Source organism: Lactuca saligna, chromosome 1 (genome assembly GCF_052625555.1).
Source record: "Lactuca saligna cultivar CGN05327 chromosome 1, ASM5262555v1, whole genome shotgun sequence".
NCBI classification, from domain to species: domain Eukaryota; kingdom Viridiplantae; phylum Streptophyta; class Magnoliopsida; order Asterales; family Asteraceae; genus Lactuca; species Lactuca saligna.
Genome location: NC_136417.1, coordinates 21796897 through 21810016, shown reverse-complemented (window position 1 = coordinate 21810016; position 13120 = coordinate 21796897). Strand labels below are relative to the sequence as shown.

The 13120-nt window shown below is 30.2% G+C and overlaps 1 protein-coding gene across 1 annotated transcript; it reads right to left on the bottom strand.

The window, feature by feature from the left end:
• Positions 1 to 8386: 8386 nt before the first annotated feature.
• LOC145028092 (anthranilate phosphoribosyltransferase, chloroplastic-like) lies at positions 8387 to 12108 on the bottom strand. The gene is made up of 10 exons (XM_078976954.1): positions 11753 to 12108; positions 11527 to 11670; positions 10835 to 10996; positions 10475 to 10558; positions 10157 to 10345; positions 9934 to 10024; positions 9745 to 9804; positions 9266 to 9384; positions 8859 to 9002; positions 8387 to 8650 (listed from the first exon to the last, which is right to left on the bottom strand). The coding sequence occupies exons 1-10, from the start codon at positions 11951 to 11953 to the stop codon at positions 8630 to 8632; spliced, it is 1215 nt and encodes a 404-aa protein (XP_078833080.1). The 5' UTR covers positions 11954 to 12108; the 3' UTR covers positions 8387 to 8629.
• Positions 12109 to 13120: the final 1012 nt, after the last annotated feature.

The window sequence follows — 13120 nt, the reverse complement described above, 5'->3', positions numbered from 1 at the left end:
AGAGCTAAAGCTAGGGTTTGCTGGAGGAAACCCTAAGCAACCCATGGACTCTCCATCCCTTAGGCCATGGACAAAAGTTCTAGGGCCTCCCTAGAAGTTTTCGTCCATCCCTTTTAGGATGGTCCAAGAGCCGAAAACCACAACTATTAATTAATTGCTAAATAGCCCCTATACTTTTAATTAATTCATTTAATCCCAAAATTAACTCCAAATTAATTTTTGATTAAATATTAATTAAATAATATGATTTCTAAATAATATATTATTTTCATAATACATTAATAAATCATTTTTATATATTAATTAATTATTCCAAATAACAAATTCTTCCACTTTCTTAACAGGTCATCCTGTCTAGTTGCTAGTGTGAAGGCAACCCAAAAGGATTGTGCTACTATCAATTCAAGTACATATCAATTATAGTTATGGGCTTAGACACCTAATCCAATAGGCAATAACAACCCCCCAGGTTTACGGATCTTCAATTTCCAAATCATGTTTGTAAGTTATCCAAAGCATTGTATAGACTCAAACAAGCTCCATGAGCTCAGTTTCACTGTTTTAGTGCATTCTTGCTTTCCAATGGTTTTACCAGTAGTCGTGTAGATACCTTCCTATTCATATTTACCCATAACTCCTGCATCGAGTACTTTCTTTTTTATGTGGATGACTTAATTCTTGACTTAAATTACTTTTTGGGTTTAGAGGTGAGTTACATTGATGATGGGCTTTTTATTAGTTAGTCAAAATATGCTAATGATATTCTTTCACACACAAATATGTTAGACTCCAAACTAGTGCCAACACCATTAACTACTCATGAAACATTTACTTTTTGTGGAGCTTCCTTTTCTGATCCAACTTTTTATCGCTCATTGGTATAAGCTCTTTGGTATCTAACCATCACGATACCAAAATTATCTTATGTTGTTAATCAAGCCAGTCGTTATCTTCATGCCCCAACGGATGCTCACTTTCAGCCAGTCAAACGCATCCTGAGCTATGTTAAAAGTACTATAGCCTTTGGTCTTATTTATCATCGACCACACTCGAATTCAATTTTAGGTTACTCTGATGGTGATTGACTCATTGTATTGGAACTTGTCACTCCACTTACGACTATGTAGTTTTTCTTGGTAGTAACCTCATCTCATGGAGTACTAAAAAGCACCCACTGTTTCTGGGTCTAGTTGTGAGTCCGAGTATCGGGTAATGGCTAATACCTGGGTCGACTCAATAGGTTGGACAAGTTGGGCAACGGCCCCGGGCCTCACTACGGTTTGGGGCCCAAATTAATGTTGTTTGATATATATATATATATATATATATATATATATATATATATATATATATATATATATATATATATATATATATATATATATATATATATATATATATATATATATATATATATATATATGGGTAAAGTGAATATACCTAACAACCTTATATAAGCTTAGGTACCTAACCACACTATACTACATCATTTTGCATTATATTTCCATTGCAATCGTCTAAGGTTTTTAAACTTCAACCCTTAACTTGATTTACTTCAAAGATTTTCAAACATTCACCATTATATTCCTCCTACACCATTTGATTTGTAACGGTACTATATGAAGCCCATCAAGGGGTCTCTGATAGAAAAAACATCATTTGAAGGAAGATAATTGTGAAACTCCAAAGATTTTGGAAGTAATCAAGTTATGAGGTTCAATTTTAAGAATTTTAGGTAATTACAATGCAAATGTGATACAAAATTACGTAGTATGATGTGGTTAGGTACCTAAGCTTATATAAGATTGTTAGGTATATTCACTTTACCCTATATATATATATATATATATATATATATATATATATATATATATATATATATATATATATATATATATATATATATATAACTGACTTGTGTCAAAACATTTAGCAAAGTTTTAGTAGATGAGTTATTATTATTATTATTATTATTATTATTATTATTATATATTTTTAAAGCTATTGATAATAAAATTAACAAAAATAATATTATTAAAATATAAATTTGTTTCAGTAACTATCGCATACATATAACACCTTAAATATTAAATTTATCATGCGATGCACTTTGTGAAATGTATGCATCTAATCGAGTATTATACATTGTTTTTAGATGTTCATGCACATCTAAACACACCACCCTCATCATAAATTAAAATAAATTCTGACACATATTATGTATTTCTTTATTCCAAGGTTTTGAAAACCGGATCGGATGTTGAACCGGCCGTCTTACCGGGTCGATAGTTCAAGTGGTTCGACCGGTTGAATATATATATATATATATATATATATATATATATATATATATATATATATATATATATATATGTATATACACACACGTATGTGTTTTATATATGTATATAGGTATATGTAAAAGAATAGATCTAATGAAGGTTTTTTTTGCTATATGTTCTCTTCTCATTCATTTGAACACATGGCATTTTCTAGATTTTTTAAATTTTCTATTTTCCACTTGTCATTTTATTGTATTTTTCATTTTATTAAATTAAAATTACACATTTAATGTGTAAGGTAATATATATATGTAAAATATTTATTAAAAAGAATTTATATATGTAATGTATTCAATACATTAAAGTCTCATTAATTTTAATAACTCAAAATTTTCTTATTTTTCTTATAAATTCAAACTTTTCAAATTATTAAAATTTTATATTTGTTTTTTTTTAATTAAACTCATGTAACACATGGGTTTTACACCTAGTTATATATATATATATATATATATATATATATATATATATATATATATATATGTGTGTGTGTGTTTTATATATGTATATAGGTATATTAATTAAATATGCACTGTGTGTTTTTGTTTTGTATTTGTATATTAAATATATGAAGTACGATATTTAGATATACCTATGTAAAAAATAAATAGTTTAAATAAGAAAATATATGTAATAGGTGTATGTTGCGTAGAAAATAGTTCGTTTAAATGAGATTTAAGATGAGTTGTAAATTGTTAATGAAATAGAAGTGTAAAGATGAGGAAATGCATCCCACATCAGTGGGTGAAAAGGAATTAAGGGTAAAGTGAAACTATAAAAGTGAACATTATCAACTCTTTAAGAAACAAAAATAAAGTTTTCAATCGGTCGGCTTCTTTGAGCCGGCTTGCTCTTCTGAGCTGAATATGAGAGCCAAATTTGTTTATTAATTCGGTTTTATTTTTGGTTTAACCATACCGGTTTTTTACGATTCTAAGGAAAAGTGGTGGTTTTTAACGGTTTGCTTCACAAGCGGTTTTTGTGTGTTTTAAAGCTGATAACTTTGTTGGTTTCCGGTTCAACCGGCCGGGTCCGGTTTTCAAAATGCTGCTTTATTCTTTTAATAACAACATATCCCAAAGAATATACCACATTTTGCATTTATTTCATTAAATTTGCACGGTTATTAAACATCTAACCAAAAACTAAATATTAAAATTTAGTAATACTTACAAACATATAACAACCTAAAAGTATATTAAAACTATCCAACACAATTAATATATTTCATAAATATGAAAATTTATTGTTTCTGCATTGCAGAATTGTTTGATGTCAATTGTCTATATTTTTGACGTTTTACTCAAATTATATTCATCAACATTTTGATCAATATTTTATATGAGTGTCATTCGTCATAACAAAAAGAAAAAAAAAATATATAAATCAAAGTTAAAGTAAACATAAAGTAAGAAAAAGAAAAAGAAAGATTATGATTTAACTATAAAACAAAGAGAAATCTTTATTAAAAGTTCTTATATTTTAGCGTCAATTAAGATTAAGTAACAATAAAACCCAAAAAACTTGCAACTTTATTCGAATTTTGGTAATTGCTCGGTTACTCGGTGGACACCCGATCGTCCTCCTTATGTGGCTAGGGAATCAGCAGTAAAGTCCATATATTCTCATCTCATTTACAACTCAGCTCTAAATTGTTTTACAAATATAGTCCAAAAGAGATGCAATTGTATTTGATTTTAGAAAATTATTTGGTTAGTGGTTACCCCATTTCTTTTCGGTAGCATTGTTAAGGTGCAGGTGGATAATTTGTATGCTTAGTTGGCATTTGGGGACTTAAATATGAAAGAGTAGTAACTCGTAACCCGTATTTGTTTTTTTTTTAAATCATTGGTTTGGTCTTCTTTAATCACTCCAAGTGTATGGGTTATGTATGATTGTAAAGGTAAGATTAGTATTTAGACTTTTTGGACTCCAAAGTACCTAAGATGATGATTCATAGGCTACCATAGTTTCATGGTAAAACTAATGAATTTTCTTATTTTCCATTTGTAGCTTATGTTTTATTAGGATATAAGTGGGACTTCATAAATATTGTAATCTCTAAATATTATTAAAAGAGAAACCTTATGACATCATCTAAAACAATCTGGATCGTTGAGTGTGTTTTCTTTATAAGATTTACACCCTTAGATCAATTTGCTTACGTCATATTCATCAAACAAGAAGTCAATCCGTTATATTAGGAAATTAAATGTAAGAATTGAATAAAAATAAATACTTGAATTTTTTCCAAACTTACAACTACAAAATTGGTTCCTTATTAATGTAAACTTTAAATTTAGGCTCTATTTCCATTCAAAATTGCTTTCCAAATACATTATATGTTGAAATCTCAAAAACTATTAATTTCAAATTTCAAAAGTTTCGTATATTTTTATGAACCAATACACTTTCGAACATGATATCTTCTATTTTAAGTTTAAATGAAATTTCTATTGATTACCTTCTAATTTTCATCATATTAACTTGTATATATATTTCAAATCTTTTTAATAATCGATTTACACAAGCATTATGTCATAATTCCCACGTAGAAAACAAATCTCTAGATTTTATTAAAAGAGAAACTTTATGATATCATTTAAAATAATCTGGATCGTTGATTGTGTTTTCTTTATAGGTTTTACACCCTTAGATCAATTTGCTTACGTCACCTTGATCAAACAAGAAGTCAATCCGTTATATTAGGAAATTAAATGTAGGAATTGAATGAAAATGATACTTGAATTCTTTCCAAACTTACAACTACAAAATTGGTTCCTTATTAATGTAAACCTTAAATTTAGGCTCTATTTCCATTCAAAATTGCTTTTCAAATATATTATATGTTGAAATCTCGGAACTATTAATTTTAAATTTCAAAAGTTTCGGATATTTTTATGAACCAATACACTTTCAAGCACGATATCTTCTATTTTAAGTTTAAATGAGATCTTAATTGATTAACTACTAATTTTCATCATATTGACTTGTATATATATTTCAAACCATTTTAATAATCAATTTACACAAACATTATGTCATAATTCCTACATAGAAAACAAATGAAAAAAAACTTCAACCTTCCCATCAGTCTGATTAGTCGAATAAATGTATATTGTTTTCGAAATTATATGTTTTTACTCATTCGTATGGTTCTTTGTTGAATACTTATAATTTGGATGTACAATGTTGTTTTTGAAAAAAAAAATGATGTTGTGTTCGATTCTTGGTTCCATCTTTTTAATCGATAGCTATGATCCTATTTTCGAAAACAGCAAACTCAATGTTAAAGTTGGATGTTATATATATATAATGAAATTATGATGTTACATGTGTGTATACCTTTGTAAAAAAATCAATAGACAAGACAAGAGATGGCATGACATAATATAACAGACGGGTTGTACAAAAGGCATGAACGCCCTCGTCAGAAGGTTTTTTTATGTCTCCGGTAGTAACAAAATAAGAATAAGAAATATACCTTCTCAACAATTTATGTGAGCTTTAAAGTTAAATATAATCATGTTGTGAAAGATGAAAATAGGCTTCTGTATTCTTTTTTCAAACAGAATCGGTACCATACATGGGCAGGTAAGAATGCACGGTATAATAGAAGTGTGCACTCAACTAGAGTCAACATTTGACCCTGAAATACCAAAAACGCCCCTCAGAACCTTCTGGAAAAAAATCAGGTATACTCAAGGACAAAAAATGTAATCTACTCTAAACTTAAGTAAAAAAAAAGAAAAATATAAATTTTGTTGTTATGCTATATGTTTTTTAGTTTTGGTTTAAAGGCAAAATGGTGATTTAAAAAAAACTAATAGCTAGGTTGTTAACTTAGGCAATCATAAATGTTTTATGAAACAGTGAAACAAGGTCCAAAAACTACAGCCTGATTCTTTTAGGCACCAAAACCAAAAAAATCAACTAAACACAGGGACCAAATATGTAAATCACTAAAAATAAATGAAAAAACTTTTGTTTATACTGATCCCCCCCCCTCCCCCCAAGTTTTGAGGTCATGGTGGTATATTGAGCTTCATCACTTCTGCCCCTAATTTGCTCTTTGCTTTATAGTAACGAATGTTCTTTACTACCACTGGATCATTTCTTACACGTTCAGGATCCATTGATATATTCCCTGTTGTATTTCAAATTCAATAACAAAATTGTAATTAATTAAATTTCTCATTGAAGTTAATAAATTATAAACTTATCTCACTTCCTGCTCCTCCAAGTTTCCTCATTGCTATAGCATCACGAAGTTGATCATATCGCATATTTTTCTAAATAAGAAACACTAATATCAACAAAAGAAGCTATTTAATTTCGTAATAAAGTTGAATTAAAAAATAAGTAAATAAATAAATAAGAAATAGAAGAACCTTGTATTATCACCATATTTTATGTTTGACCTCATCATCATATTTAAATCCTTCCATAATTTGAGTCATTGTGTTTAACCAAAATGCAACAATGCTTGGATCTTTCATGCTATCAATAATATGCTGAAACACAAAAGTAGATGTTTTGAAGTGAGATAATTGTTACAAGAGGAAAAGGGATAGAATCGTAATTAGCATTTACCTCATAAGGGTTTTTTTTTCATTATGTTGTAAGCTTTGCATGGATGCTCGATAATTTGCAAAGTAAATAAAACTAAAGAGATGTTTCTTCTTTCCTTCATTAAACTCTATAGTGAATGACTATATGGATAAAGTGTTCTATACATAAAGATTGTAGATAAAGATGGAAAATAAAACACAATGGATTATGAGAACTCACAAAAAATAAAAACCAAACCTAGGAACCAACATCGAACAAAAACCCTACTTTCTTTACTTCAAAAAAATCAACATACATGCACATACTCAAAACCGTAGAAAGAATTTCACAAAAAAAATATTATTTCATAAAATAAAAAAAAAAAAAAAAAAAAAAAAAAAAAAAAAAGAGCCTGGAAAAAAAGATGGTGGTAAACCGAAGAAGGCATATCAAAATCAACAACAAAAAGAAAAACGAATATATAAACATAAATGATGGACCTGATAAATGATTTCTGTCATATTATCCCTAAAATAAAAAAGAAGCCATCAATGAATCTTAACATTGTCGGTGATAGTGACAATAACTTAGATTAAGGGGAAAAAAAAAGATTTGATATTAGAGATGAAGTGGAGGGAGATGATTAGTTTCATTGCAGATTTATTGGTTATAGTTTCTTTATATTAAATATTGTGGGGGGTTTTATGTGGTTCATTTTGAAAGAACATAAATAAGTTGTTATTTTTTGAAATAACCAGTTATATTTCGTAATATAGCCATAAAATAACAATGTATTTAGAAAGTACATTGTTAAATGTTGGAGTATACTTGTGTAGACCCATTTTCACGTATGGTTGACTATATATAATTGTTTTCCGTATCACAAGTAAAAAATGTTTGAAGGTACTTATATGTGACAAACAAGGTCATTGAACTAATAAAACAAAAAATATTGTCTATAAAGAGGTCCTTTAACGCTATGTGTATATATATATATATATATATATATATATATATATATATATATATATATATATATATACATACGTATTTTAGTGTAATTTCTACACATTTCAATAATACCAATAATCATACTTTTTTTATAATTATTTTGTAATATTTATATAAATTTGCATTTTATTTATGTGTTTCCCGCGTTTAACGCGGGTCATAATCTAGTTTTCTATTATATAAGATGAAAAGAATGACTATAAGTTTTTTCCCCTTAGATTAACTAAATTTCCCAAATAAATGGAATTTACAAATAAATTGAACATATATAGATAAATTGAATTCATGTATAAACTAAATTATAAAGATGTTCAAGATTTAAAAATATGTTGTGGTTACGGAGAGAGAATCTCATTTTCAAGTTTCATGTAATTTTTGAAAAACGGAAAAATCTCATTTTGCGGAAAAGTTTCTGATAATTTATCAAACCAAACACATTTCATTATTTCAAAATGATTCAATTCCTAACTTTTTATAACAAATACAAGAAAATGCCATATCTCATTATTTCAAAATGAACCACTAATTCATTGCATCGCATCATATCAATACATATCTTCTCCGAAAACCAAAAACAAAATCCTCTATGCTCTTTTAGAATATGGGCTCACCACGAAAATGGCATACACCACATTACAAACTCCAAAATTGAAAGACAAGCAAACCTTCAAAAAAACTAATTATGCCATTGAATCTACAACAGCTTCTCACCTTTCAACTCAATTTCATGCCATCACTTCAATATTCTGCAAATGCATTACCAAACCAAAAAAAAAAAGGTTAAATGCAAGACACGACAACATACTTACATTTTTCCCCATTACAACATTGCACTTTGAAAAATCCACCCAATCATAGCAACATCATCCAAGTAGTATAATTGGATAGAACTCAAAGTACAATTTCCTAATAAGAAAATAAAATTAAAGATACAACACTGATACAATGTCTTACAACGCAGTTATTAGAGATTTCAATCCACGAATCAAGAGTTTTGATTGCTCTTCCAGATTCTAAAGTCTCACGAGCCATAACCACTCCTTCTCCTAAGCTCTCTACACACCCACTCACCAAAAGGGCTGCTGCAGCATTGAGTGCCTAAACATAAAGATAGTCAAAAAGTCAAACGTTACTATCGTTTCAGATTTTTCAAGTCACAAAAAAAAGCAATATACTTTCACCATTTTACCAAACCTTTTGTAACCATTTGATGTGGCAAACATACCAATTTATGTAATCTTTTCGAATCACCAAATCTCAGTATCCACGTATCAACATATAAACATGGTAAAATTCTGAGCTATTATCACATGAACACAAACATGTGTAAAGTTTGAACTTTAGCAATTCAAAAGGCTTACAAATGAATCAGCAATAGATCCTTTTTCTCCTGATAATACACGCCTTAGGCTTTCTGCATTGTATTTAGAATCACCACCACGCAAGTCATCTACTGTGCAACGTGGCATTCCAAAATCCACTGTGAAAAAAAAGAAATCTCAAATTAGTTTAAACTTAAAACTTAAAAGCATGTGCCATATATGATATACATTTATTGCATAAGTTATACTTTCCAGTTATAGGATTAGTACTTTTTAGGTTTTTAATTTAGGGTTCACAGGAAGGGTAATATAGTCTTTTTGTTATGCGTGACGTACTTCAATAAAACAAAAAGTTTATTATCTTGCTCTGGATAATCAGAACTAACATCATTTCACCCAAACACAAATTGTTTGTCTACAACTTGAAATTGCAATAATCAGATAATCAAACCCTTGGAGATATAGAATTCATAAAATCATATTGACATTTGTTCTTGAAAAATTGGTAAGAGACTTACATGGATCAAATGAGAACTTCTCAATTGAATTTTGGGTAACATCAAGGGCTAGCCCTGGCCCTACAATTGGAGAAAGATTAAAAGATCAATACATCAAGGGCTCAAACATTTCAATCCATTGTAAAGCATGTTAATTGTTTATAAAAGTGCAATGCTAATATCTCAAAAAATACATATAACTGATCTTACCAAGAGGACTCATTTCATCCAAGCCTTCAGAGTGGACAACAAGTGCTCTTTTCATGCCAAATCGTTGAAGTGCTTTTGCCATTTTATGAACCTATACAACATAAAACCATAATAAACAAACATGAATGCAAGCTTATCATGAAAGGGACATATAGGTAAACGAAGGCTAGAATTCTCCATGTAATAAAAAGACAATGTTTTCATAATCATGAAGGCACTCAACTAAATCTTCCTTGTAAACACCAACAACTGCAAAAGGGACACGTGCTGGATTTAACATAGGACCAAGGATGTTGAATACGGTTTTCACTTTGAGTTGTTTTCTCACTGGTCTAACAATTTGCATAGCTGGATGATATATCGGAGACATCATGAAACCAATTCCTGCTTTGTCCACACACCTTTTCACCCCCTAAACACAATTAATAACAAATTAGACCAAAAACTTTCAACAAATTCAATCACTTTACAACTTATTCAGTTTTCTAAGCCATAAGCATTAAGGAAAGATGAAGAGCTATAAACATGTAATTCAACAAACCTCAGGGCCTAATTCAATGGCAACACCCAATTCTTCTAATACATCAGCACTTCCACATGCAGATGAGCTTGACCTATTCCCTTGCTACAATAAATAAAATGGACATTTATAACCTCAATGTTAAATAACCTTTGAAAACAAGCCAATGGCATTAACGTCTTTTGCACACATGACAGATCTTTCTAGGTATATTTTTAATGATGAGGATGAGAAGGGCATTAACGTCTTTTGCACAGGAGACAGATCAAGAGAGAGTCCTTGTCCCACCTTTTTGGGTAGGACAAAAATTGCATGTTGAATGCAGTACAACCTGTTATGTCATGCTATGTGTGGGGCCTACAAGTTGAAAGAGGATGCCACCTTTGCAACTCTTGCTCCACAGGCAGCTGCTAATATGGATGATCCGGTTGAGATATTTACAGTGTTTGCACCATCACCACCAGTTCCAACTATGTCAACAGCATCATCTAATCCTTCTACCTTTTTACAGTGTTTGAACATGGCTCTTGCTAATCCCACTACCTGTGTAATCATGATGACAAGAGGGGAATCAATCGATGTTTATCAGAATTAGTCATTTCAAAGTTCATTTGATATGCCAGTTCATACCATACCATGGTCAAAATTGGTCATTTTAAACAGACCATCCAAAAACAAGTTCAGTGTAGGATACACACGTTGATTTAAAACTGTAGTCCAAATACACAAATGGACAATAAATATCATCTACATTCTTCCATGAACAATGAATTCTCAATCGCTTGGGTAAACTCTCTGAGTTCAAAATTGGGAATATGTTGACCTGTTATGGTCAGACTCAGACGATACCTTTTTCAAAGAAGACGAAAATCAAGAACTAGGAAGAGTACTAGGTTAAATTATAAAACAGCTTTAGCAAAAACAAAGCTTTAATCTTCAAAAAGAACATAAATATATGACCAATTTCATTGCGAACGTCATAACATCACCAACTTTAGATGATATCGAAAGGTAGATTTGACCACAAAAGTCAAACAATTATATTGAAATGGGGAACAAGATATTGAACTTACTTCTTCATAAGTTTCACCCTTGGCTCTCAAAAGAACAAGAAAAGCACTTATCAGCGATTCATTGGCATCTTGCAGCAGAAAATCAAGAGACTCCTCCGCTTCTGCCTCCGTCAAGTTCTTTCTATCAATCAACGACTCAATCAACTACACCCAGTAAAAATTAAACAATTACACAACATATAATCAAAGAAAACATTAACCCGCGAACAAAATACAAGTTAAGAACCTGGGAGAAAGATGTTGTTTTGGAAATCGAACCGGGTACGTCTCCATTGGAGTGAGCAGCAGAAACTAAATTGTTGAAACTTCCATTAGCGTGTATATTGACTAAACGGTTTCTCTGAAGCTGAGATTTCAGAAAAGGGGATGAATTTGAAGAAGAAGAAGAAGAAGTTACAAGAGGATAGTGAAATCGAAGAGCCGCCATTGATGTTAGAGACACGGAGATTGCTGAATTTCTATTAAATGCGATTGAAAGAAGTACGAGAGACAGAATCAAATTCAGGCTCAAAAAGGGGGTGGGTGTCGATGAAGAGTTTCGCTTCTTGCTATTACTTTTTTAAACAAAAGCAGAAATGCATTAAATGAACCATCAAATGGTCTGCTCGTATTTTATTTGGTGCATACAACGTTTTTAATAGATATGAATTTCTTAGTTGGTTCATTTTTATATTTAGACATTGGTTCCACTTTAGTTAATTTTTATATTTAGTACTTTTATTATCTTTTGTCTTTCTTGACAACCTAGATAAATAATGTCTTTGTAAAGACGGTTAATGGAGCCAACAATTAATGACCACATTCCAACACTCAATAGAATTTCTATTCACAAATCTCATATATGAACCTAACCCAAAACGACCAAGGTTCATCAGGGCCGGCCCTAGGGGTGGGCAAGTTGGGCGATTGTTCCGGGCCTCGCCAAATCTCGGGGCCCCTTCAAGTTAGGATTAATGTCTATATATGGTTTTAGGTAATATAAACATAAATAAGCAAAATATAATTAAGTGTATTTGTAGTTCAGATGGTTAAGGCGATGATTGTTTTGAGTGACGCAATAGATGACCCTCGTTCGAACCTTTTACAAAGTAATTTATATTTTTTTTATGCGTCCCGGTAAAAAAGGGCCACAATCTGAAAAATTAAAAAATTGGCCTGCTTCGTTAAATTATGATTTAGGATGGAAATATAAATCAAAATTGGACCCAGCATTATCTCACAAAAAACGAGGAGTTAGGGATATTACGTATGTGGCTTAAGCGCCGATCTTCCCAACGGCAATCAAATTACCTCATATGTCAGTGTTTCTCTCTGTTCTTTCTCTCTAACCTCAGCCGCCCGATAATTTTTTTTCCCTTTTAATCGCTATATGATAGTTTTTTGGCACAACATTCTCAAACCTAAATTGCCACTTGCTTGTTTGCACTAAATAAAATAATTGTACGTTTGCTGATTTGCTCCTCTTATTTTTTAAATTTCTAATTTCTTAAAATCTAAATATGTAGGGGGGTGGGGGGGTTGTATGGCTACAAAAAAATGGAAAATAAAAAAATAAAAAAATAAAAATAAAAATAAAAAAAAAAAAAAACTAATT

What these genes read in the sequence shown, in the direction of transcription:
- LOC145028092 (XM_078976954.1), bottom strand. Translation starts at nt 11,953, where the DNA reads ATGGCGGCTCTTCGATTTCACTATCCTCTTGTAACTTCTTCTTCTTCT. An exon ending in CCATTGAATTAGGCCCTGAG is followed by an intron (nt 10,346 to 10,474) that starts GTTTGTTGAATT and finishes AATTGTGTTTAG; the next exon opens with GGGGTGAAAAGGTGTGTGGA. An exon ending in GATCTATTGCTGATTCATTT is followed by an intron (nt 9,003 to 9,265) that starts GTAAGCCTTTTG and finishes CTTTATGTTTAG; the next exon opens with GCACTCAATGCTGCAGCAGC.